Below are 27,034 nucleotides of genomic sequence, written 5' to 3'. Positions count from 1 at the left end.
CAAAGGCTAAATAATATAAGTCTATGCCACATCTTTCAGATTTTTGCATTTTCTTAATGTAGTTTTCAAAGTTAATTTTATGCTTTTTCTTTATTTAACTATCAGCCCAACTGACAATCCAAAGTCACAGGCTCTGGTCTGTAAAAGCGAGTAAATGTTCCTAGCCGTCAGAATGCATCATCAGCTGTCTCTCTCTTTTCACTTTCATTTATGAGGCCTCATTTCCTCAACACATCTCCGATGGCACCAGGTGCAATGTCTCAAGAAGAATAAAATTTCTTCTTTAACATATTTTCACTGAGAGAAAGGCCTTTCACCACATGCCTGGAGAGCAGAGAGGGTTTCCTCTGATGAGACAGAGCCTGCTCTGTTGTCTGAAACCGGAGAGGTCAGCATTCCTCTGTCCGGGCCTCAAATAAAGTCCCCAAACCTTGCAGAAATAATCCAGGTTCCCACAGGGAGTGCTAACATATGCGCTGGTCCTGGGTAGCTGCTTCCTTCAAGGTGGACAATCAGTGTCTTTGTGAAGCCAAGTGAATGCCAACAGGCTGCTTCTGTTCCACCCATTCCCATCTCAGCGCTCCGGCTTGCAGATGATCCGACCAGCACAGAAGAAACTGTGGAGATAACGCTGGATAACATGGACACAATCCGTTCATGTGTCCCCGGTTTTTCATCGCCACATGTTTTGTCAGCAGGCTATGGACGTTTGCCTTTCTATGCAGGATTTAATAACACCAGCCAGCTCTCTGGGAATATCTCACAACAAGGACTCTCAGGCAAAAGGTAGGCCAATCCTTTATGTCCCGTTTGGAAACAGTTCAAATCAAACATATGGACAAAATCTGAAGATAAAAGACTAAATGTGACACTGGTTTTTAATATGCTTTTTCCTGGCTCCCAAAAGGGAATTACGATTTCTCATTGAGGGTTAACTGAACTATGGCACGCTGACATTTCTTACTGTCTTACATGTGTGATCTTCTCATCATGTTGATGTATTCTACCATTGTGTTCTAACCTAAGTTTGCAACTCCTGAGCCTTTACAGCGCTGTGAAAAGGTGACATTTTATAAGATATAATCTGCAACAGAGTCTGCTCACACATTCTTTCCTCTCCACTCCCATTTAGTGAAAGGTTCAGGACGGTAAAACCAAATCTAACAGGTTTGGAAACAGTTTTTATCCCAGAACGGTCAAATCAATCCCCCTTATCAATTGAAGACACCTTATGGACAGATTGTAGTAAATGTAGCGGATGTAGTGAATGCTGCTAACTTATTTTGGGTATTAATGTATTATTTTGTTTGGTTGTGTGTGTGTGTGTGTGTGTGTGTGCGTGTGTGTGTGTGTGTGTGTGTGTGTGTGTGTGTGCGTAGTGTGTGTAGTGTGTGTGTGGTTTTCACACTGCCCTACGAGAGCTGCTAAACATTTTTTTCCCTGTGTGAAGTAATGACAATAAATTCTATTCTATTGTATATAAATATAACATTGTAACCCTTTCCAGATGGACTGATCAGTGACTTTGTTTTTCATCTGTTTTTGAATCCCCTTAGATTGGGGCATGATGTGTTGCTATTTAATACCTTTTTTATTGAGCTTTCTTTGAACAGTTACAGTGCACATTATACATACAAAGTCACGCATTCTTATATCAATGTCCTTATTGTCAAGTGTTCATGGTGGTGTCCACTTTTTGCAATCTATAACCTGTCAATTTTCCCAATTTTTTCCTGAAATTGTTTCTCTTGTAGTCTTACTTTGTGTGTATTTCTTTTTTATAACAAATAGTTCTTCCTATATGCACACCCACTGTTGGAAGCTTGGTGGTTCCTCTTTGTACCATAGTCTTGTGATAGTTTTTTTTAACTTGCTGATAGCAACACTTTAATAAGATACTCATCCTCTCTCTGTAAACATTGTCCTAGATTCCCCAAATAAAGAATGTTAAATTTTTGAGGTATGTCATTTCCTGCTATTTTTTTAAAAAAAATCTTTCAGTGCACTGTGTCCTTTCTACAAATCCACAAAGGGTTGAGTTATGAAATTAACAAATTCTAATTTGATCCCCTTTCTTCTTGCTCAAATGATTAAATCTTGATATGTGCATTTTATTTACGGTAAGACCTCAGGGTAAACTTAGATGAGCCTTTGACTGACCATGTTGTCACTTATACATTTGTGCCTGATCAATTCAGCTTCAGCTGCTGCATGTTGTGTAATTCACATTCTGCATTTCTTTCCAAAAGTTTTGAAATGCCTTTATTTTCATTATAATTTATTAGGTCAAAGACTCGGGCTTTACTGTAATGTTTTGAAGTAAAAAAATCACAATTTAGGCTCTCAGGCTGTGCTACAACTACCAGAGGTAGCATAGGAACTGCTGTTAGTGGTACTCTGAACAGAGCTTGGTATCACTTTTTACAAGGGAAACATGAACACATGAACTCTGATGTTGGGCTAATATTTGTAAGCTAGATGTATTATACTGTAGGTTTTGAAGGCTCACTGACCTTCGCTTCTAGAAGTTACTCAAAACAGAGGAACTGTGCAACAAAACTGATAAACGTTAGCATTAATGGTCTGGAGAGCCAGAATATCCAATAGCTAATGATGCTGCGTTCCATTTTCTTTCAGAAGCTAGAGCACAGATCTGGGAATAACACCCAAATTAAATGTGTTCAATTTGTACCCTGAAAAAATTGTGGGATTTACTACTTGATAAGATTGGGAATCAACCAAACTATGATTAGTAACATGAGTTAAAAACAACGTATTTTTCAGCATTTTTGAACACCACCATATTTAAAGGAGAAACAAGTAAAACTTCACCACTGTGGGGCTGTTGAGCACTGCCTGTAGAACAAAACGAGATGTATGACGAGCCATGCCTCTCTCTACCTCCACTAATGCTGCAACCAGGCCCCCCTTTCCCTTCGCCTTCTAACCCGTCGCCTCGCATGCGCATATTTGCCATGGATAAATTCACAGGAGAACAGCATCACCTTCCGGAGGACCATGTCAAGTGGAGATGTAAATCATACCTTTATAATACTGTTAGAAAGAGAACGTTTTGATCCGTTTGGATGAGCCATTTGTCTGCTACTACACTACAATGCTCTGTGGTATTTTATGGGTAGGGAGGGGCTAAGCCCTGAGTGACAGCTGCTCACATGTATATACATGTAGGTTCATACATGCATGGCAGGGCCGGCTTTGTAAACAAGAGACTGGAGAACATCACAGAGAGATGGTGTGTGATGTCATAACATAGTCCATCTAAAAAGATACCGTTAGTCCCTCACATTGCACATTTTTAGCTCTTTCTGTCTGTAATAATAACATTTCACTTATTTCTCCTTTAGCTACATATTTTGTGTTCTATGTGGATACCATTTATTGATTTACAAATGGTTGCAAGTGCAAATATTATTTGAATTGTTTGAGTGCAGCAAGCAATAAGGTCTGAATGTGTGGCAGCCATTCTGCTATTTAAGGTCAGAGTGATGAGAAACATCCAAAGACATTTTCAGAAAGAATTCTAATTAACTAACTTAGGACACACAACCCTTTACATACACACACTCGTACCTAAGGCAAGGTAAAGAGACTACTTGATCCAATATTTTTTCACTTTAATTTTAACAGGAAAAGCTTCAATGACATTATAAATCTCATGCATGTTTTGGACTGTGGGAAGGAAGCTGGACCAGCCCCAAAGGGGTAGAACATGTGAACTCTATGCAGAAAGACGCATGGTGGGCTTTTGAACCCAGAATCTTTTCTTTTTGTAAGGTAGCAGGGCTAACAACTGTTCTATTATGCAACCCATTTCATAATTTTAGTTTTTTCTTTAATCGGCTCTTATCAGTTTGTTTTCATGACTTAAGACAATAATGTAATCAGTCTGTTCTGTTTGTTAGTCTGAAAAACAGACCAGCAAGCAGAACAGCAACTATATATATATATATATATATATATATATATATGCACTCACACTCATAATTAGTATAAATATGCTTATGTATCTAGCAGAGTAGCTGATCTTTAGAGACAAAGCCTGGGGATAGAAACTGGTTGTGCGTCTGCTTGTTTTAGCCATCAGTTCTCTGTAGCCCCAACCCAAAGGTAAAAGTCTGAATAACCTGTGACCAGTATGTGTTGGGATGACAAATATTTTAACTGTCCCTTTTAATGGCCCTGGACCTGGATAGGTCATGATTGGATGAATGGAAAGTCAGTCACAATGATCCTGTCTGAAGCTCTAATTGTTTGTTGCAGTTTGGACCTCTCAAGTTTTGTAGATGAACTGAACCACATAGAGATGGATGAACCCCAGACAGACTGGATGATGACAATGTAGAAGCCCAGACTTTCACTTAGCCAGTCCAACCTTAATTGGTTTTTAACCATTCAGAGGTAGATTTGCTAGTATTCTTTGGATCACAAACCTGGTACAAAGTGATGACTTAGAATTCTCTTTCAGGATTTCTTGCTGGAGAAGAGAAAACGGTTTCATCATCACTTACAACAATGTTGAGGTCCTGAGGTACTAAAGAACCTGCAGACTATCTGCAACCACCATGTTTGGCTGTCGGAATGATGTTCTTCTTCTGAAATGCTGTGTTAATTTTAAACACTGTGTATAGTTAACACATCCTTCATTCCTTCCTCAAACAAGAAGATTTTCATTTGGCTTTGTGGAACTTATGGATTCTTGAGTTGAATTGCATCCCTGTTTGCCTCATATTTTGCTTGTTTTAGATGTAGACATCCAAAACAACTTGTAGTTTCTACAAACATGAGTTATAGTGTACTGAGCCCCTAAAGGGACATTGAAGGGAAATAAAGAATAAAAAAAAACTTTCATGCCCACCAGATACATGAGAATGTATCTGGTGGGCACCAGAATTATTATTTTTTTTAACTTTAGGGGCAATAATGTCCCTAAAGGGACAATGAAGCTTTGTAATAGTGATACAGCATGAGGGCGGGTTTAAATTAATGTGGGACACCTACCTTCCAAAACATTCTACTTTTGTTTCATCAGTCTACTTAACACATTTCCAAAAATGAAAAATGTTAGTTTTCATCAAGATGTTTTTTTTTTTGTGTGGCAAATATCAGATAAGCCTTTGTGTTTGTTTGGCCAGCTGTGGTTTCTGCCCGTGAACTCTCCAATGGATGGCACATTTGCTTAGTCTGTTTTTTATTGTTGAATAATGAATACTGTGCTTAACTGTGGCAAATGAGGTCTGCAGTGCTGTAGATGTTGCTTTGGGTTCAAATTTGACCTCCTGGAAAACACACTCTAGCAGTAACTTTGGCTAGATGGCCACACCTGGGAAGGTTCACCAAAGTTCCATGTTTTCTTCTTTGTGAATAACGACTCTTCCTGTGGTTTGCTGAAGTCCAAAAGACAAAGAAATGATTGTAACCAATTCCAGGATAATAGACATCAACGTAGGTTTCTCTTCATTTGAACATCTTCAGATCTCAATAATGTATTGCTTTTTAAGGATCTTTTATTCTGCTTCATGTTGTCAAAAAGGTGATTTTATAAGTGATGTTTTCAACTGACAGGTCTGGCAGTAATCAGCACTGAAACTAGACTTCAAATTTCGAACGGTGTGATTAATCACAGTTAACCAATGGTGTATTGACAAGGAAACTTACTTTTTCACATGCAGACAGGTGGGTTTGGATATTTTTCCTTTAATAAAAAAAAATATTCAGAAACTGCTTCTTGAATTTATTTAGGTTTCCTTTGTCTGATATTAAAATTAGTTTGATCTGAAAAAAGAAAGTGTGACAAAAAAAAGCAAGTGCTTTTTTCACAGCACTGTAAAGAAGTCGAATCACTTCAGTTTGCATGGTGGTGGCAGTCAGTGAGTCAGTCAGGGAATTAGACAGGATTCAATGTCAGACCACTTAACATGCTTTATTTCAGCATTCAAAATAATTAAAAACATCTCAATTTATTATACATATACAAAATAGGTACAGATCTGATTTTTTTTCCCCATGGGTGTGTCTTTCTAACTCACAAACTTTTTTTATGCCTCCCTTTCCGGGGACTGTTTCAAATCTCTGATTCCAATTTGCTGGTGAGGAAAAGTCACCTGTTCCGCAAGAGAACAAGAAACAAAGTACAACAGATGCATGACTGAAAAAATGATTGAGAAGTCGTAGTAGAAAGCTGGAAAGCAAAAACTAAAAAAGTTTTACTGCCACCATGATCAGACAGAAGAAGTCTGTCTCATTCTGGGCACCAAGAATTAAAGCTGTAGTTTCAGTTTTAGCACCAAGAGGGAGCTGTCGTGCCAGAATGACTATATCACTAGAGCCATACTAGACAGCCAACAGACCTCAAAGAAAAAAATAGCACCTTAAGTTTAGGTTCTGCTTCTGTTAAAAGTGTCAGTAACCCTCGACTACCCCACCGACCGCCACAATGAAAACAGGTTTCCTTTCAAATACTCGGGGCCCTTTTAAAAATGCTGGAATGTCTTTCATTTCTGAGGTAGCCATAACATTTTTTTTCTTTCATAAAGGAGGTTTAAACCCATGTTTCTCTGTAGGTGGTTTTAATGCAATGTTTCTTTAGAAAAGAAAAAAAAAACAAGGAGAAAGACAGAAACAAGATATCAACCACAAAACAAATGCATCACAACAACAGTGGGGGGTTGGTGGGGGCAATGTTGGCCTTGCCAAGAGCAGGTGGAGCAGAGGAGGGCAGAACAACAAAGACAACGATGGCTGTCAGTTTCACCGTTTATTCATCAACACCTGAAACGTGGTACAAAGCAATTGGATTCTGTCTGTTGTGACTGTCCTTTCATTCCTCAGAGCGCAGAGGTGTATCAAATACAAAAAGTCACTTGTGTTTTTCTGTAAACTCCAGAGAGGCCTGGTTTGGCTGAAATGAGAGGGGATGGTGTTTTTTTTCTTTACACTTTACAGAGGCATATATTATTTTCTTGTTGCCAGCGAAACAAAACGTCTTGTCTACAGGATCCTTGGTGTTGGTGATGGCAAAAAAAAGGGGGAAAAAGTAAAAACAAAAATAGTGGTCCCAAACACAGCGATGCAGATGCCACCACACCGCCACTGTCTTGTTTCTGTTCAAGTGCAGGTATTAGGCAAAGTGGACCATTGGAAACAACGGCCGAGTGGAGATTTGTAGATGCAGGAGCGAGGGGTCGGATTTTTCAGGCAAATGACATTGGAGGAATCTTTTCGTGGGGGTTCTTTTTTGGGGAGAGATGGCTGCTAGAAAAAATAAAACACACACGCGCGCACACACACAACAACACTTTCAAGTCCAGATTTCTCTTTTTACAAGAAACAGACAGGTCCAACTTCAAGGCCAAACTCTTGGTCTGGAGCACCAACGTCCATAGGAGCGATGTCAATGATGGGGAGGCGAGATGTTTTCGTTGTCTTGTAGTCAATGACTGTCTTACCCCATGTTCCGGTGTGTGACTGTAAGAAAAGATAAAGTTTGTAATTAATCATAAAGTATTAAAATGACTGGTTTAAAAAAAAATCTAGATTTTAATGAATAAGTAGCATGGTAAAGGACAGGTTTTCTCACCGTGCAGCCATCTTCCAGGACACTGTAGGTGAAACGGCTGTTGCCCTCGGCTCTGATCTCAATCTCGTTGGAGCCCTGGAGGAGGAGGGACTTCTTGAGGTTGCCAGAAGCAGCGTCCATGTATGCAATGCTGTTCTTGCAGTGATAAGTGATGTTCTGCGATGCCTCGGTGGACATGAGACGCAGGAAGGTCAGCTGAATGTTGACATCCTCGGGCAGAGAACCCTCACTGCCGTACTCGAACTGGGCAGGGAATAGGAAACGGAGGAAGAGTTACTGACTGGATTTCCAAGGGAAAGATGGAGTAATGTAACAACGGATGTATAGAACTGGTAGGAAAAGTGGAACTGAGGAAGAAGTGTGATGAAAAGTTAGGAAAAAGATCCTAAGGATTCAAAAACACAGACAGGTTAGGAAGAACAGAAGAAACTCCAAGACGAGGTTGACTATAATTAAGGTTAATGAGAATGCAAAGTTGGGAGTAATGAAATCAAAAAAAGCAAAAGAAGAATAAATTGTGAGCTTATTGCAGCATAAGATTTTACCTGGAAGCCTTCATTCATAGCCTCTCCGAACCAGACGTGCTTCTTCTCCTTGATGTTCTTGCTCATGTACCAATTCTTCTTGGCAACCTCAGGCTGAGTTGGTGAAATGCAGGTCTCTCCAGTGTCCATGTTGCAGTAGACCTTGATGGCATCCTGATTGCAGCCCTGGTCAGGGTCAATCCAGTACTGGCCTGAACAACATCAAATAAAGAGGTCAGAAAAACAAGCATTTTAAAGAACTCTGTCTTCTGGACCTACTTTTTTGAAGAGGAATGCTAAGAAAAGAAACCAGTACACAAAAAACTAGTATTACACCTTTCCAAGGTTATCGAGACTCACCGCTCTTCCAGTCTGGGTGGCACATCTTGAGGTCTCTGCAGGTTCTGGCAGGGTTCTTTCTGGTTCCATCAGGGCTGCGGATCTGCTCAATCTGTTGACTAAGGCTCTTCAGGGTGGTGTCCACCTCCAGATCGCGGTCACGGAGAACGTTAGCATCATCAGCACGGAACATGCGGAAGGGATCAGGGGCCTTCTCCTGGGTGATGAAACCGATGTCGAATCCACCACCAGGGGCACCAGGAGGTCCTGGGGGTCCAGGAGGTCCGGGAGGACCCTAACAGAAAAAGAACATTTGGTTAGTTCCTTACTGGCAAGTCATACGTTTATGAAAGAAGATGTAGGGAAATTATAAATTGAAAGAAGGTTTTGCTTACAGCAGGTCCCATCTCTCCAGAACGTCCACGAGGTCCAGGAGGTCCAGTGGGCCCAGGAAGACCTGACATACCATCCTTACCAGGAGAACCAGCAGATCCGGCAGGGCCCTGTAAAAAGCACAAAAACCAATGAGGAAAACCTAATTTAACAAATACCTAAAACAAATGTGAAAAGCTCTTATGAACTGTTTAGGACTGATAAATGATAACTTACTCTGGGTCCAGCAGGTCCAGCAGAACCAGCAGGGCCAGCCTCTCCAGAGGGTCCCTAGGAGTTCATAAAAAAAAAGAATGCAACTTAGATGTTGATTCAGTCATTGGGCATCATGATTTATTCCAGTGAACTATCAATAGGTATCTCTAAGCTTAATAGAAAAGTAACATACAGGAGGACCAGGAGGTCCTGGTTGACCAGTAAATCCTCTGTGTCCCTTCATGCCTCTCTCTCCAGCCTCTCCGGTCTCTCCCTTGTCTCCACGAACTCCTGCAGGTCCCTGTAAGGATGGAGGAAAATATTTTACTTGGGCTTTGTCTCAGTAAATTAAATTTATTTATCATAGTGCAAATGTTCCTTACAGCAGGCCCACGAGGTCCAGAGGGGCCAGCAGGGCCAGCGGGACCAGCAGATCCCTGAAACACAGAAACCTCAATTTAACCTGGAGGTAGACTGCAAGAAACACTATATGTGCATTCACATTATAACAAAACTGTGACAGTTAGTAGACATGGCACAATTTTCACTCACAGTCTCTCCACGGTCACCGGTTTTTCCAGCGGGTCCGACAGGTCCAGGGGCACCAGGGGGTCCGGGGGCACCAGGGGCTCCTCCAGGACCGTTCTCTCCACGGTCTCCCTAAAGCATAAACATAAAATCCATTTACCCAGTCCTTTCTAACAGCCAAATTAAAACATATGTTCCTCAAGACAGGATATATCAAACATTTTAGAAAAACTGAAATCTGTGAAAGCTGATCATGGCGATTCCTTTACTACTGACCTGCTTTCTGAAAATAGGTCTATAGTAAAGGAATTACCTTTACTACTGACCGATTTTTTTTTTGTGTAACTGATTTTTCTTTTTTACCATGCCAACTATCAGTTGCCTAGAATTGCTCTGAAGGAAAAAAAAAAGCTGCACCCTACTACAATTAGGATTGAATTGGACAGCATATAATTGAATCTGAACGAAACCAGATTGGTATGAGGTAAATCTGGACCTATAGAACTAGTCTGAGGAATGTCGTGTCAACTTAATTGTTACATTTTTATCATACACTTACCTTGGGTCCAGGGGCTCCATCACGTCCAGATGGTCCTTCATTACCAGGGGTTCCCTATGAGGCAAACAAAGCATCTTAACTATCAACAGAATGTCAGGGTGTGAATGACTGTGAATGACTGTAGTGCAAAGCGCTTTGGGGGGGTCGTCAGACATGATAAAGCACTATACAAGTACAAGTCATTTATCATTTACCATTCAACTCAGGAGCGTCCAAACTTTTCATCAGTAGGGCCAAAATTGTCAAGTCAAAAGCACTCAAGGGCAAAAAAGCCTTATAACTCAAGTGACCCAAAAATGATATTGTTACTATTCTTACCTGCTCCACAAAAAATAAATGCATGCAATCCTACAATCTTAATTAAACAAATTAGTGAGGTTTACTGTAGGAAAGGGATGTCCAAATTTTGTTAGAACTAAAACAGAAAAAGGATGTGGAAATTTTTCCTTATTAAAAGATGGTCGACAAATTGAGACCAGTATTTGGGTCAGTCCTTTGAAAATGCTTGTTGTATTTAGCCAGTTTTAAATAAATAAATTTAAGTGATGATTTATGCACCAAAGTCTGAATTGGAGTGAAAGTCACTCGATAAATTATGACTATGAAGGAGGATCGCAAACAGTGTGGTTATTAAAAGATTAATGCTTTGCGTACCACTTTCAATTGTAAGAAGACTTTACTTGTTTGTACCAATTTTTCTCCCCATCAGCATCAACCACCTGTACTGGTGGGCCAAATCATTCTTGAATTGCAGTTGGGGGCAGCAAATGGTCCACAGGTCACCTTGGGACACCTCTGGTTTAACATATGCATGCTGTAACATAAAAAGGCCTGTAGCACTGCTGCCATCTTGGGACTCCCTCACACCTCGCGTCCAGGCTCTCCGGGTGAACCAGCAACACCAGGGGGTCCCATGGGTCCAGGAGGTCCACGTTCACCTCCAGGGCCGGAAGGTCCAGGCTTTCCAACCTCTCCCTGGTGAAGACAAAATAGATACAGCCATATTAACTTTTGTCACTTTTATAAGTATTGGATAAGCCTTGTACTTTAGATAGACAGAATTTAGTTTTGCTGGTATTTCTCAGATTTTCTACATCACTGAAACATTCAGATGTAAGGATTAATGCAAATCTAACTCCATTTTTGAAGTTACTTGAAAACATGTGCTTAGGTCCTAATTTCATGGGATTTGCTAAATGGTCTGTGTGACTGGGAAGCAGGGGTTTTAGAGTAAAGATCAAGATTAACTCACAGGACGCCCAGCGAGACCAGAGGGTCCTCTCTCTCCTCTCTGTCCAGGCAGCCCAACAATACCGCGTGCTCCAGTAATACCTTGGGGTCCTGGAAGACCAGGCGATCCCTGCAGGTTACAGCAAAAAGAGAGAAATGCAGGTTACATATAAGGAAAATCAACAGTGAACATTTTAATGCAGTTAAACATGATTTAATTAGTTTTTCTCTGAGGGGTTGTTGTTTTTTTGTTGCTGTTTTGAAAGCCTGTCATGGAGAAGCTTACTTACAGCAGGACCATCTGCACCAGGGCTACCCTTCTCTCCAGTAGGACCTGGGGGTCCAGCAGCACCCATCTCACCAGGGCGACCAGCAGGTCCAGTATCACCACGGTTTCCTTTGGGTCCCTCCTTGCCAGATGGTCCAGGGGGTCCGGGAGGTCCAGAGTTTCCCTACACAGCGGGAAAATGGGTCAACTGTACCAGAGCTGGAAAACCTGGTCGTTTCAGTCTCAGGAGCATCAAGTTAAAATAAAGTCTAAAAAATCCTTACAGCAGGGCCAGGAGGTCCAACTCTTCCAGCAGCACCAGGGAAGCCAGTAGCACCCTAAAAAGACAGGACTTTAAGTTACTGAATTTGGGGAAAGGCTGTATTAGGTCAGTGCATATGAAAGATGCAACTAAAGATAATGTAGCAAAAACAAATCTACTGAGTGAAACAAAAGCTGAAACTTACAGGAGGTCCAGCTGCTCCACGGGATCCCTTGGGACCAGTGTTTCCCACAGGACCCTAAGGAAACACAGCAACCCCTCAGTCAAAACGGAAGAGTCTTCGTTAGGCAACTATTGCAAACCACAAAATGTTTAGTCTTAAAACCTGAGGTCCAGGAGCACCAGTTGGTCCGGCAGGGCCTGGAGGACCAGCATCTCCCTTAGCACCATTATCTCCAGGCTCTCCCTTAGCACCAGGCTGACCATCAGCACCCTGAGGTCGAATGGTGGTGTATTGACAAAGGAAAAAGTTATTAGAACAGTTCAGAGCAAATTTGTAAAGTGTAAACAAAATCCCTAAGAGAAAAGACTTACAGGAGATCCGGCAAATCCAGCAGGTCCAGGTGGTCCGGCTTCACCACGCTCACCCTGTCACAGAGGAAGAATTGTCAGCCAAGGATTAGCAGGAAGTGGTACAATGCTTTGGGTGACAGGCAGACAGCTTTTGCTCACAGGGGCGCCACGGGCTCCAGCGGGGCCAACAAGTCCAGGGGCTCCAATATCTCCCTTGTCTCCAGGTGCTCCAGCAGCTCCAGGAAGTCCAATTGGTCCAGTCAAGCCACGGGGCCCATCTTTACCTGGTGCTCCATCAGTACCCTTGGCTCCTTGGTCACCCTTGATTATTGGATGAAAGTGGCTTATTGGGTTAATCATTGATAAAGGTCCTGTTAAGTGTGTTTGCTGCATATCACATCACAAAATATGCAATAGTACATTATATCAATCAGGCATACCTTTATGACCACTAACAGGTCAGAGAATAACTCGTCTGTGGTTATGGTGGGAACAGTTAATGGGTTGGTGTTTACTACGCATCAAGGGAACATTGTTTTCTCAAAGTCGATGTGTTACAAAAAGGAAAAATTAGCAAAGGTAAGAATGTGTGCTAGTGTGAGAAGTACCACATTAGGATGGCTAGATGACTGGAACAAAAGTGTCCAATACTGGAGCTCTTGTTGAGTGTTTCTGGGTTACTGTGGTCAGTATCTGTCAAACACGGTCCATGCAAGGACTTGTAGTGGACCAGTGAAAGCTGCCTGATGCACTTTTGGAAGGAAAGGTTAGGCTAATGTGGCCCAATCCAACTGATGAGATGTAGCTTCTAATACTGAATAACGGTTTCAGAACACGAACCGCATTGACGTTTGTGGCGTATGGGACTATATACCCCTGAACCAGTCAGAGTGACCATGTTGGTCATAAGGTTATGCCAGATGGACAAACATTAGATATAATGAAATGTGATTGTAAACGTTGCTGGAATACTGTTGTGATGACTCACTCTGTCTCCTCTCAGTCCCGGAAGACCAGCAGCTCCGCGCTCACCAGGCATGCCTTGCAGTCCAGGAGGGCCCTGAGCTCCAGGAGAACCAGGGGCTCCAGGTTCTCCCTGAAGATGAATGAAGGAAATCAAAGAATGGTTGATATGTACTTCAGCTCAAATTTCCATAAACTCACAAATTTATCAAAAGATCCTGAGCCTTTACCTTAGCACCATCATTACCAGGAGAGCCAGGAGATCCACGGGCACCAGCAGGTCCAAGGGGGCCAGGGGCACCACGCTCACCAGGGAATCCTCTGTCGCCCTATGAAACAGGAATGGTAAAAACTTAGGTAAGTGTCAAAATTCAAAAGTGTGTCTCTTTTTGTGGTGCATTTGCTTTTTTCATAATAGCAATAGCACTAGCCTTTCACTGTTGAAAAAAAGTAATAAAAGCCAGCTTGATAACAAGGTGACACTGTCAAGCTTGCTTACGTAATTTTACTTTAACAGTTTGTTTATTGACAGGGGTAAAAACTACTACTGGATATTCCTGAGGGACAGACATTCATGATCATAAGGTGCTTACTCTTGCTCCAGCAGGTCCTGCAGCTCCAGGCTCACCAGGCAGACCCTAGACAAAAAGATAGCTATGAGGAAGAAGCACTTTTTTTGAGAACGTATTAAAATTAACTCAGATCTCAGTATGCACCTGCTCTCCGGGTTTGCCACTCTCACCAACGGCACCCTGAGGCCCAGGAAGTCCCTGGAATCCAGGAGCTCCAACAGGTCCACCCTCTCCTCTTTCACCAGTGGGACCCTGGGGATGGACACAGATACATTGTTGCATTCAGTAATGTGCCATGAAGGGCTGACGGTTAGTACAGCATGCTGGTGTGTATGTGTCACTTACTGCTGGTCCTGGAGGACCTTGAGGACCAACTTCGCCATCCTTTCCAGCAGCTCCCTGAAGACAAAGATGGAAGGTTTTCAAATTGAAAGATACAGTCTATAACGGGGCCAGAAAGTGTTGGTAAAAATGAAAAATGAGCAAAGTGGGGGCATCTTACAGCAGGGCCAGTGGGTCCCATGACTCCTCTCTCACCGGGCTTTCCAGCCTCTCCCTGGACACAGAAAAATAAAAGAATTAATATGGACAACATGTACTAGAGGAGTAGTAGCGAGCTAACTGTGGCTCAGTTGGTAGAGTATTGTACGTGTCTTTCAACCGGAAGGTTGTGAGTTTGATTCCAGCTTCCCATTGGGGCCTGTCAGTGTACCTCTGGGCAAGGCACTTAACCTTAAGTTGCTGACCAATCCGTGTGTTGGTGTACGGATGTGAATATAATTGGGGGAATGTGGCAAGCAGAAGCTCCCAATGTGCAGGTATCCAGTGTGTCCTTGAAAAGCATACTCACAGCTGCTCCCTTTTGTCCAGGGAATCCCATGACTCCGGGCTGACCTCTTGCTCCAACTGGGCCTGGGGGTCCAGGGCGTCCATCTTGTCCAGGGGCTCCCTGTGAGGAACGTTTGGTAATGGATTAACTTTTTTTCACCAGCCAGATGTCGGTGGTTTGTTAAGAATAACTGGACAGTACATAAACTTACAGAAGCTCCCATTTTGCCATCAGGTCCGGGGTTGCCAGGGCTACCAGTCATACCCTACAGAATAATGGTTGGAGAGCAAATGAGATGAAAGCTGAGGGAACAAATCACACTGGTGACAAAAAAGAGACGGTCATATATCTGTACCTTAGCTCCTGGGAGACCAGGCTCACCGGTGCGGCCAGGCTCACCGGTGGATCCTTTAGGTCCAACAAGACCAGGAGCACCACGCTCACCAGGGGCACCCTAATAAGGCAGGCAGGAGGATGGATGAGACAGTAAAATATACTTATTGTCAATTTGAATTATTTAAGATATCACAAGGTGCCCAGTCAAGTGTGTCATTGTTTATTTTACTTTGGCTCCAGCAGGACCATCAGCACCAGGGAAACCACGACCACCGGGGGCACCCTGTAGGGAGAATGAAAAATATAAACTTAATTTGGAAGTAGTTCCCCGTAGCTTTGCTTCGCTAGCTACTTTAATAACACACACACACATAAAACAAGAATCTTGTTGCTTTGGTCACATGCTACAGGAGCACCCTCTGGTGGATGCAAAACTCATTCACAAATAACAATTGCCTTCCCTATAATGGGGCAGATTTTTGTCAGAGCCTATAATCATAAGATAGACAAGCCTATTGCTCCTCCTATTTTAAAAAACTTATTTGATATGGTTAGGTCTATCAAGATTGTTGCATTTCTTTTTCTTGTAAAATAAAATTATGATTGCAGGGGCACAAAACTAGTAACTTAAATAGAAAATTAGATTTTAATGTTCATCCATAGCACCGCTAATAGGATTCTCCTCTTTGACACGTTTCAAATCACTCCTAAAATATATGTTGTCAAAATAACAATTATGAAAAAAAGAATATTTAGAAAAATCCATACACGCTCTCCAGGGGCTCCACGGGCACCTGCAGCACCGGGTTCTCCTCTGGCTCCTCTTTTGCCCTCCTCACCAGGAGGTCCTGGGGGTCCCTGAACACCTGCAGCACCCTGGGGAAAACCATAACTCGATTGGGATCAAAGGCTTAATGTACTGAGTACTAGTTAAAGTGTTGCTCTGTAGACATCTGGGTAAACTTACAGCCTCTCCCTTAGCACCTGGCTCTCCCTTGAATCCTGGGGCACCAACTTCACCCTGAAAGACACATTCAAATTTGATGGACATTGAAAAATGAACAACACACCAGGATGCTTAATAGAAGAAATTGTTCTTTGCTTGTTGTTTGCCTGTGCGTAGATCAGATTATTAAGGCAACACAAAGTAACAATATTGTTATTTATTTTATTAGGACTATAAATAGACTTGATTTATTTTAAAAGAAATGTACTTACAGTGTTGCCTTTGGGTCCAGGGGCACCAGCAGCACCCTGAGGTCCTGGGGGTCCACGTGGTCCTGGGAAACCAGGAGCTCCAGCAACACCAGGAGCACCCTGCAGGGGGCAGCACACAGCCACAAAACAAGGTCACATACTCATATAGGGTTTTTGGTAGTGGTGACTGACTAAAACTATCAAATTAACACAGATGAAGGAGCTCTAAATCTTCTGGTTTAAATATTGGAGCAAAAAAAAAAAAATTCACTAGTACATTTTTTAGAAAGATTTTTAAATACACTTACAGGTCCTCCCTTAGCACCGGCGGCTCCATCAGCTCCAGGGTTTCCCTGAGAGGAAAAACAAATAATTCCTTTTACTTATCAAACATATTTAGATTAATACAATTTAATTGAATCAAATGTTTTGGTGATTTTATTTTAAATAGGTCATGTAAGCTTTATTGTGCCTTGATTGATTTGTCCTGTTTGAAACTTTCCCATTTTTTTTTTTTTTACTTATTACCACATCTTGTCGAATTAGAGCATTATACTTACAGAAGGTCCAGCTTGGCCAGCAGGTCCAGGGTTACCAGGTTCTCCACGGGCTCCAGCAGGCCCCTCAGGTCCACGTGCACCCTGTGCTCCAACATCACCCTGTGTAGAAAGAAAACAGCAAGCTTTGGTTATCCATTAGCACTAAAATCTAAAACCTTAATGCAAATATGTTACTATAGGTAAAGTTCCAGAAGCAGCACTGTTTATATTTTCTTGTTACCGGTGTGTAACACCTTTGGTGTTATTTTACCTTGGGTCCGGGGCCACCGGGGAATCCAGGAGGGCCAGCGGGGCCAGTGGGACCCTGAGAGAGCAAATAGACAGAAATTCAGACAGAGAGCAGCTCATCCTTTTAGTTTTGTGACCATACCTAACAAGCTACACACCTACATACATACAAATATATATATAGACAAACATAGAAAGTCCTCTAATTTTATAGATTTCCTCAATGGAGCAGTATACAAGCATTAAAGGTCCAGCGTGCTGGATGTAATGCCATGTTATGGTAGAATGTCCAAATTGATATTGGTCTAAAACCCCTTAATTAACTCTCAAATTTGACATTCTCAAAAGATATTGTCCCTTCTGGGTTCCAAGCATATTTTAGTAAATTAATTAGTATAGAATGTGTTGTTTTTTTTATGATTGTAAATACAGAAAATATCACTGTAATATACATGTAATGTACATTTTTGCTTGTGTGGTCCAAATTTACTTATAAATTTGATACATAACAATAAATACTGGACCAAAACCGAATTGTCAGAGAATCTGGGACATACCGGAGGTCCAGCAGCACCAGCAGCACCATCGTTACCACGAGCTCCCTGCAGGAGACAGAAATAAATGAGTGGTTAATCTTTGTTGCTGGACAGATTAACAAACTGTAGCTGAGAGTGGGTGTGTGAGGACTCACAGCAGCTCCAGAAGGACCAGAACGACCCCTCTCACCAGGCAGACCACGAGGTCCCTAAAGGAAGACAAGTTAACATGCATTTACTCATCAGTCAGAAGGTCAAGTCCAAGTAGCATTAGCATAAAAAGCTAATCTTTTTATGCTAATGCTAATCTTTTTAAGCTAAACTAATCTCACCATAGCACCAGGAGTTCCATTCTCACCAGGGGCTCCAGCCTCTCCCTAACATGATGATAGAGACAGACAGGTGAGGACAGACATGTGGAAAGACATAAATAGAACATTAATTATTAATACAGAAACAATTCAGCCTATGTAACCACTACAAGCCATTACATAATTAAAGCAGACTGATATATTTAATAGATACCCAACACAACTACTTCTAGCATCCTTTAGTCTATACTATTGCTTTGCAATAATTACTTAAATCATCTGTCAGTAACTTTAGTCCTTTGTCATGTTGAGCCAAACTTTGGTTTTCTCTTTCTTGGCACATAATATGGTGGATAGCATCTATATGGGGCCTGAAGGTTGTGACCTTACAAAACCTTTCAGTGGAAGCTAGGTAAATCAAGTTATAGAACAGCGCAAAGGTATTGAGCTATCTTTTATTTCTTTTACCTTTTGATTCAGACACAACCATACACCTGTAATCCTTTAATGGAGCCTTGATGCTTCTTGGGAATCAAAGGTTTTCTTTGGACATTGGTTGATTTCTTTTACTTACTAGGAGGGCATAGTTCTTTGTTATAAAGTCACCCAACTATAGATAAAAAGGTCATAAGGTTAAAGTATGAACCAGTGTTATCAATTGAGCCAAGAATCACTTTAAAATCAGTTTCCCCCTAGATAAGTCACCAGTGAATAAAGAAATAAAAGACAACTTTATATTCAGTTTTCAGTAACAGCACAGTAAAATTATTAGAAGGCTATCGATATCTAAAGGCAGTTTGGGTTGATCATATTGGCTAACCAAGGCTGACTTTAAATGTGGAGGTTTAGGCTAACTTTGGAGAAGTGGGCTTTAAAAGTTTTCAGTTTTCAACAACAAGACGAGGACTGAGCAACCTTAAACCAGCATGAAAATATGCCTGTCGATGTCTAGTGATTGCAGGGATATTTCTATTTTTTTGTTTTTAGCACAACACGTTGATTCCTAGAAAGCTGTTAGCTGAAACCTTTGCCTACAGTAAATACACTGAGCTCCTGAACAAAGATACATTTCTCATAACATGTGACAGATATTTCCCCCACCTGATTTTAGAGAGAACCTTCAGATCCCATCTATCTTCGTTACACAATATGTTGTCATTATCATAACATGAGGTAGGCAGCCAAACACTACAGGAACAAAATTTAGGCTTGTTGAGCCAGGCCACTTAAAAAGACTGCAACAGGGGTTCCTAACCTATCAACAGAGACTGTCCATTGTTGTTCCATGCTCTTGTGCAGACACAACTTATTTTGCCCATTTTACTTCAGCTTCAGAAACGACATCTTCTGTAACAAGAGGGTACTTTACCCACTCTTTTGATTGCTTTTCTTAATGGTTGGTGATTTTAGGAGAGTTTAATAAGAAAACTGATTGTGATTTACTGTGAACGAATATGTCCTGGATATTTCTGACTATTTCCTCTTCTAATTAAGACATAATGGTAGATGCCTTGGAAACAAAGTCTGAAGAGAGTAGGGCTTCTGCAAACTTTTACACAGTATTTTACATAACCACATCAAATATGTTTTAGGGCACAACATTCTAATTTCCTCTGGCTCAATTACCTACAGCTTTGGCTTTAAGAATTTCTGTCAACCTGTACTTCTTATAATCCTATTCCTAATCACTGGGGACTCCCAATCGACTGATATAATTTTGGTAACATGTTGGTGTCTGTCCCATAGGTAAAAGAGAACCAAAATTAACAGCCAGTGTTTATTTCCATGTTGTTGCCATTTGTGTTTTGCGGGGTGAGAGGGCTGGCTAGAGAAGCAATATTTTCACACTGTCAAAAGGGTAAGATAATATATATAATATCAATAAACATTATACATCAGTATTGGGCCAAATGTTAATTTTAGTGTATCATTAATGATCCCCCTACCAAGCCCATTTAAGAACCATGCAATTAAGAATATCTACTTCTTCAAGTATTTCTTCTGCTGCAGTTAGTCCTGGAGATCAAATTATCAACTTTAATCCAACCACTTACTACTTTGTTGCTGATTTTAGCTCTGTTTCCAGTCAAGCGACATTGATTTAAATAAAAATTCAGACATCATGTGAAAGAATGAGAAATTAAAAACATTTAGTCACCCTAGGTCCAGCAGGGCCAGTGTCTCCCTTGGCGCCATCAAGACCGCTGAACCCCTGAAAAGCAAAAGAGCCACAAAAGGATGAGGTTCTGGTTCATGAGATGGTATAGCTCTAAGTTTTGGATGAATGACAAATGTTTTAGCTCACTCTGTGACCCTTGATGCCAGGAAGTCCAGGAGTTCCTGGGAAACCACGAGCACCCTGGGGAAAAAAAGTGAAGACAGGGACAGTTTAAGATGAATTGAGTTGTACTTTTGCGTTTGCTTTACACAAGTCTATTCAAAAGCCTGTTTGATGAGTAATGTACCTGAGGGCCAGAAGGTCCACGCTCACCGGCACGACCAGGTTTGCCAGCCTCACCCTGAGGACAAGATTGAGATATGATTGCAAATCAGATCGAGTCTTCATGCATTGATTCAAAGTGATCTTTTCTTGGGAACTGAAATATTAAAGGAGATCACTTACGTCCTCTCCGTTCTTTCCAGGAGGTCCTGCAGGTCCTCGTGGACCCATGGGGCCCTGAAAAGAAAGACAGAGAGTTATAGAGGCTACGGAGGAATCAGGAAGAAAGCTGGGAATTCATTTTCAATACTCACAGGAGCTCCAGCCTCTCCAGGCTCACCAGGGTGGCCATTAGGTCCAGGAGGTCCCTGTAAGGGCAGACAGACACCCAAACCTCATCATAAAATATGTTCACCATTTGTCACCATTACAAGCTGCAGATCTGAATTTTAGAGTTTATGAAAAGATGCAATTCTTGGGAATTAACATGAAAATAATTCCCTTTTCTACAAAAACAGTCCCTGAATATCTCTGACTGCTGACACCATAGCTGGTGTCTGTTATAGGTTTCTTGAATTGTAAATAACGCTGTCATACAGTTATCAAAAGGCTGCAAATGGCAGCAGGAATAGTCCTGCTTCAAACACATTGGAATTTTGGTGAAATTAAAACAAAAAATCTTATGCCAAACCCTAAAAGTTTGTTTGCTGTAGCTGAATTCATCATTAGGGTACTGCAAGTGAAATTACCTAACAGTGACAGTCATGAAAAAGTCAACTGTCAGTATTTTTATTGTGTGTTGTCATGTAATAAACATGTAATAAACTTTACAATTGCCCAGACTGACTTTGCTAGACCAAGCTCTGACCAGACAAATGCAGTTTATGGAGGACAAGGCAGGAGAAGTTATCAAATCTACAAACAATAACCATCATGGAAGGAAGGAATCGATGCACTTACGCTAGCACCAGGAGGTCCAGAAGATCCACGGGGTCCTGGTGGGCCCTGTTAGTTAAACAACGGCAGAGCTCAGAAACACCACCATCTTAAATCACAGGGAAATAATAGGAGTGTCTATGGGTGTTCATGTCTTACTATTGGTCCAGGCACGGGCATACCAGTGGATTTCTTATCGTAGCCACCAGACATCTGAGGAGAGAAGTTCTGAAACAAAAAAGAAAACAGATTTGTCCTTCAAGAGATGTTTACTCAGCAATCACTTATGTATTGTATACATTAACAAGAGCAATGTTTGCCAGACACACAGCTTTAAGACAAAATTAAGACCGAGCTCTAACCCAAACCTTCTGTGAGAATCCTGTGAAGTTTACTTTTTTTTTTTTTTTTAAATCTATCAAAATTTTCAATCAAATACTATAGACTTGGACTGTTGATGTTGGTCATTGGGTGTTTAAGCATAATCTTTACTGCAGCAGATGTTAGCTGTTAGCTTAGCTCAGTGTGGTGGATTAGAATAGAAGAATGCTTTAGGTCAATTAAACTAAACATGTCACATAATGTTCCTGTTCTTAAGCTTGTCCTGAATTTACAAAGCGAGTTCAAAATAAGTTTCTTCTTAAAATGTTCAAATAGGCTAGGGATGTGAACTAAACAATAATATAGTGCTGTGAGGTAAATATACCACATAGATTTAAACAAGTGTGGTGTAGCATTAGATTATCTAGCTGATTTTGTATATCACATACATTTATATTAGCTGAAGGACCTAATCTCAGAATTCTAAATTTAAATAAAAACAAAAGTTTTGTTTATACAGCATTGCGTTTGATGGTCCGATTTTTCTTTATTTAAAATCTCTTTGTAAAATTGGCCTCGCAGTTTGTTAGGGCTTTGTAAGGTCTTCTTTGTATTTTTATGCTATTCTTTTATGCATTGTAGGATGTCCAGATTAAACTTGAAAATTCACTGTTTGCAAAAAATAGAAATTCACTGTTTGCAAAAAATAGAAATTAATGATAACAAATATGGTAATAACCATATGTAGAAAAGAATTTAGAACATCTTTACATCCCTTCCTGTTGAATTACCTCCTCACCATAGTATACTCTGGAGCATCTTTTGACATGAATCATTGACCTTTGACCTTTTTTGCCCCTGATCAGACTCAAACTCCAAGTCTTCAAATCCTTATAATTCAATTTTATGTGACAGTTAATTTTATGATAGGCCACAAAGCTGCTTGAATGCCCAAATTTCACCGGTAAATTTAGGTTTTCTACAAGTTTAGGTCTGCTCAGCTAAGTTTCTAACAAGCATACAATAGATCTTGGCAACATAACGTCGTGCCAAATTGGATGTAAATATGTAAAAAAAAAAAAGCAGATGAAGAATTTATGTTTGTTGGTATCAGCAAGTTCACTCAAACATACAATGTGACTGGTACCGCCAAACCTGACAAGCTCAAAAGTCTACAATGTGAACCCAAAACAAGCCAAATACAAAATGACACAAAAAATTTAAAACTTACTCCACCAAGGCCGGGGGGTCCAGGAGGGCCAGGAGGTCCTGGCAGTCCGGGCTGGCCGTCGAGACCATCTCTACCAGGAGGACCAGGAGGACCCTAGAAATATAGAAAAAGAAGGGTCTAGAGTTAGTGTCAGATGAAAGTGCGATGCTTATGCCATTATCCTCTTATGAAAAAACAATAAGCATTTTTTTTCAATAATCATCATTGGCACTATTCTTTAATATTCCATATTTGGTTGTATAGCCTGTTGTCTTTAATATCTTCACAGATGACCCTAACTAAAGAAAAAAGTCATTAAATATCCTAAAGTTTGACTTTACTTCTCAACACTAATGACCAAGGAACTGGGCACAGAATGACAATCACTGGTCATGTGACATCAACAAACAGGAAGTGGATATGCTGACCCTGCACTGAAATGCTTTATTTTCAAGTAAGGATTCAGTTTTATTTTTATATTTTATGATCAATGTCAGCAACATAAATTATACATCAAAGCACTATAATTTACCCTTTATGCTAGTTCAGATTAAGCTTCTTTCAGACATATGCCCACAACATAACTACCAGCTTAGCTAGCCACAGAGCTAGTTAGCTGCATCAAAGCCTATTAAATTAAATAATACTATTTAATCTAAAGTTTAATAAGTACACACAAAAGCCCATTCTAACAGTTTGCACAAGATTCAACTTTAATTTGCTTTAACCTTTTTTGTTTAGGCCTTTAACAAATGCTAATGACTTAATTTTAGCAACAAAAAGTTAGTTCTTATTCTTAGCATCCCTCAAAAAACAAGTTCAAGTAAAAATGGCTTCACATCTTTTTTAACAAAAAAGGGCAAATACGTCCACCACATGTACAAAAATGCTTTTGGTAACCGAGTGCATAATGTTATTTGGCATGTAGCTTTTTTTTGTTTTCCACCAACCAAGCCAGAAACAAGAGGATCCAACTCATTGTAGTAAAAGTGCAATTACATCTTTTAGTAATAGCTTTGGGAGGCACAGTATGAATTCACTGGTATGTTACCAGCTGACATCAAAAAAGAAGCTACCATCACCAACTGACCAAAACTTGCGCTGGTACAGCAGCCTTAGCTGCTCTCACATTTTTAAAGCTGGTTTCCTCATCAGCTTGAACTACAACACGTGTAGAAACCACTGGTGCTGTGTCGATAACGTTTTTGTAGCTTCAAGGTATACACACAGAAATCTTGTCAAAGTACCAGAACTTAAACCCACTGACAAAATTAAAATGTTCGTGCAAGCAAATCAAAAGAAAAAGAAGAGATGAACATACCCTCTCTCCCTTGGCCCCACGGTCTCCCTTGGGTCCCTGTAGGCAAAAAACATCCAAAAGTTGTCTTAATGTAACATTAAAAGTGTTAACATAATCACAATTGAATTCCTGTATTCTTGTTGCTGTTCCACTACACATTAGTAACCGGTACAAACAGCAAAGACATAATTTACACAATTTCTACTTTTTACCTGCTAATCATCTCATTTCAGTTCACTTTAGTTCAACTTATTAAAAGCTGTTTGCAACAAAAAGCTTCTCATGGCATCTATTTCTTTTCCCTATTAGATTTATTTGATTAGATTTATTAAATCTAATCCACCACAGTGGATTTAATGCTCTTAATGTCAAGAAATGTAGATTTACCTCAACCTGAGCAGACTGGTAGCCTGAAAAAAAGGAGAAACACACAATTTAAAAATATGTATGTATGTATGTATGTATGTATGTATGTATGTATGTATGTATGTATGTATGTATGTATTTATGTATGTATGTATTTATGTATGTATGTAGAATAACAAATAAAAAAAAATCTGATGTGTTGCAGGAAATATGGATATGTAAAGGAAAGTGGGGCTGCGTTAAAGGTAAGTAAAAAAAATGTTGTGTTGTTTATTGTTTCATTTTACTTTGGACCTTTACAATGGGATGATACAAAAAGTAAAAGGAAAAATGTGATGTGATTCAAGAAAATGCAATACAGAGGATATCAAGCTATAGTACCGTCGTCGGGGCAGATGGCGCAGCACTCGCCCTGGGGTACGATGGGGTTGGGGCAGTCGGTTGGCTCTTCACAGATGACCTCATCACACAACACAGATCCGCTGTCGCACACACAGATTTGACATGGCTCTGGTTTCCACACGTCCCGATCCGCAAACGTCTGACCATCAAGGGTGCAGCTGGCACCTGTGCCTGGCGAGGGCGACAGAAAGAGAAAAAACAGAGGTGAAGTAAAAATGTCAACTTTAAAATAAAAATATATATATTTATTTTTTTTTATAAAAATGTATTCTAGCATAAAACGTTTCAACATTTGCCACTAGAGAATGCCTTGAAAGTTAAGATTCAATTACAACTGCATGAATTTGCATATAACACATCTGGCCCCTATTGTAGTCTTCTCTATCTTTTTATGTAAATAAATTCTTTCTCAAGAAATAACAACAAAATAATAGTTATTCTGGAATATAATCTATATTGTTATTGAAGAGCACTGTGTGCAGGGCAGATGGAGTCTGAACAGTAAAGAGACCCAAGGGTCAGGGGTCACTGAGAGGGTACCTTCTGTCTGTAGATGCAGATCTCACAAAAACAAAACAGACAATAAAATGCTCAAAGATTGAACACCTTCAAGTAACGTTCATCTCAACTGAACTGCAAGTCAAAGTCGCAGTTTCCACTTGGTACTCGACTTAATGTCAGCCCCGACTCTCCTTTTAGGGTGCATATAAATCTTGCGGCGTGCCAAAGCTCTGAGCTCAGAGAGGGAAAAGCAGCAGTGCTGCAGACTGCTGGTTTGGCAGCATCTGGTGGAAACTCTGCACATGTGTTTGCAATTAAAGGAAATCAGACAAAAAAAAAAAAGAAAGAAAAAAAGAGCGGAAAGAAAGTGAAGAAGACTAGGAGGAGGGTGTAGGAGGGGGATGGACGTGGCAGCCAGATGTGACTGCAGTCACAGAAAGGAGCCTCTGGGTGTCGCTGTGAGATTGCTCATAGTGTCAAAGCACATCTGCTTCAAATAGACAGCTGAGTCCTTTCCAGATAAGAGGAACATCTGGAAAAACTGAATATCAACTCCACGGTTACTGTCCCCAGAGCTGATTTGGTTTTCTTTGTCGTCGCAGAAGATTAAACTTCTTATGGTCCTCCATGATGCCTTCTCAGTACCAAAGCAGTGATGTAGATTTTTGTAGATGGAAGTTGTTTATATCTATCCAGCAGACAAGACTAAACCTGTCTAACCTTCTGGATTTCCTTTTGGAATATTTTCATTATGTGACTCCCCTGTTCACCTGCCTTACTTAAAACCTGGCCTCAGGCTGTGAATTACACCGCCACATCAATCTGGTCTGAGACAGACTTCATATCTCTGACGTACACCTAATGGAAATTAACCAGCGAAGTAAAACTGTTTTAAGAGGAGGAACAAAACAGATTTTTTTGTATCCTACAAACGTTCATTCTTGAGGTTCTGGCCATGTCATCTGTGCATTGATTTGTCTTCTTTAAAAAGCTTGGCCTGGAGGAACGTCTGTGAAAAACTTGCAGCAACTTGCTCTGCATGCATATTGGGAAGGTGGTTGAAGGGGTGGGGGCGCGCTAGACCAGAACAAAGAGAAAGGAAGAGTGGGGCCTTCTTGAGATGCCCGATGGATTACTCACACCCTGTCTTATCTCAGAGACAACCAACCTTTAAAGATCTAATTTCTAACTCAACTCGCTTTCTCCTCTTCTCTTTCTAAGATCTCAGCAGCCATCCAGCCATGAAGACAAAATCCATCCTTTTTTTTTTTTTTTTTTTAAAAAAGGGAGAAAAGTGTTGAGAAGCTCCAACAAACTGATGAAACTTACGGTCGTCCTCGCCCTGCGCCCTGACCAGGAGCACCGTGGCGCCGAGCAGCAGCGCCAGCCGCAAATCCACAAAGCTGAACATGTCTAGATGTCACCAGACATGTAGACTCTTTGAGGCAAGAGAGGAAAAAAAGTTGGGGATGTTTTCTCTTTCTGCTACACTCCACTCATACAGGGGTGTTTGGGGCAGGATCCGTGCGTCTGTCCAAAGTCCTCCTGACCCCAGCAGAAAACTCCCTACTGCCTGCACTCATTTTCCACCAGGGCT

At 40.8% G+C, this 27,034-nt stretch overlaps 1 protein-coding gene and 3 long non-coding RNA genes across 5 annotated transcripts in view; 3 read left to right on the top strand and 1 right to left on the bottom strand.

Annotated features, from left to right (window-relative positions):
* Nucleotides 1-703: 703 nt before the first annotated feature.
* LOC118566431 lies at nt 704-7,044 on the top strand. Its single transcript, XR_004933004.1, has 2 exons — nt 704-786; nt 4,282-7,044. It is a non-coding gene; the product is annotated as an uncharacterized LOC118566431 (long non-coding RNA).
* col1a1a (collagen, type I, alpha 1a) lies at nt 6,763-27,034 on the bottom strand. Its single transcript, XM_012861162.3, has 49 exons — nt 26,767-27,034; nt 24,916-25,107; nt 24,556-24,578; nt 24,190-24,225; nt 22,890-22,982; nt 21,497-21,565; nt 21,362-21,406; nt 20,716-20,769; nt 20,585-20,638; nt 20,427-20,480; nt 20,267-20,320; nt 20,120-20,173; nt 17,983-18,027; nt 17,806-17,859; nt 17,672-17,716; nt 17,137-17,190; nt 16,887-16,985; nt 16,635-16,679; nt 16,348-16,446; nt 16,097-16,150; nt 15,898-16,005; nt 15,359-15,412; nt 15,149-15,247; nt 15,005-15,058; nt 14,815-14,913; nt 14,467-14,520; nt 14,310-14,363; nt 14,109-14,216; nt 13,986-14,030; nt 13,623-13,721; nt 13,418-13,525; nt 12,589-12,750; nt 12,451-12,504; nt 12,242-12,349; nt 12,101-12,154; nt 11,918-11,971; nt 11,656-11,817; nt 11,388-11,495; nt 11,003-11,110; nt 10,136-10,189; nt 9,601-9,708; nt 9,432-9,485; nt 9,242-9,349; nt 9,070-9,123; nt 8,856-8,963; nt 8,482-8,755; nt 8,143-8,333; nt 7,598-7,840; nt 6,763-7,485 (listed from the first exon to the last, which is right to left on the bottom strand). Exons 1-49 carry the CDS (start codon nt 26,846-26,848, stop codon nt 7,339-7,341), a joined length of 4,338 nt encoding a protein of 1,445 aa, XP_012716616.2. The 5' UTR covers nt 26,849-27,034; the 3' UTR covers nt 6,763-7,338.
* The window catches only part of LOC118566426, a 44,019-nt gene continuing 36,558 nt past the window's right edge, over nt 19,574-27,034 (top strand). The window contains exons 1-3 of one of the 2 annotated variants that reach the window (XR_004932999.1): nt 19,574-19,819; nt 23,158-23,322; nt 24,740-24,779. This is a non-coding gene — a long non-coding RNA (uncharacterized LOC118566426). Of the gene's footprint in view, nt 19,820-22,988; nt 23,323-24,739; nt 24,780-27,034 lie in introns of those variants that run through there. The other variant, XR_004932998.1, reaches the window with a different exon arrangement.
* Nucleotides 25,051-26,714, top strand: LOC118566429. Its single transcript, XR_004933002.1, has 2 exons — nt 25,051-25,140; nt 26,659-26,714. It is a non-coding gene; the product is annotated as an uncharacterized LOC118566429 (long non-coding RNA).

This window comes from Fundulus heteroclitus, chromosome 16 (assembly GCF_011125445.2).
Source record: "Fundulus heteroclitus isolate FHET01 chromosome 16, MU-UCD_Fhet_4.1, whole genome shotgun sequence".
Taxonomy (NCBI): domain Eukaryota; kingdom Metazoa; phylum Chordata; class Actinopteri; order Cyprinodontiformes; family Fundulidae; genus Fundulus; species Fundulus heteroclitus.
This window is presented reverse-complemented; position numbering and strand designations above follow the sequence as displayed.

Coding starts and splice junctions, on each gene's coding strand:
- col1a1a (XM_012861162.3), bottom strand. CDS start 26,848: ATGTTCAGCTTTGTGGATTTGCGGCTGGCGCTGCTGCTCGGCGCCACG. Junction 8,964..9,069: donor CTGGACCTGCTGGACCCAGA/GTAAGTTATCAT, acceptor TGCTTTTTACAG/GGCCCTGCCGGATCTGCTGG. Junction 8,756..8,855: donor CTGGAGAGATGGGACCTGCT/GTAAGCAAAACC, acceptor TTTTTCTGTTAG/GGTCCTCCCGGACCTCCTGG.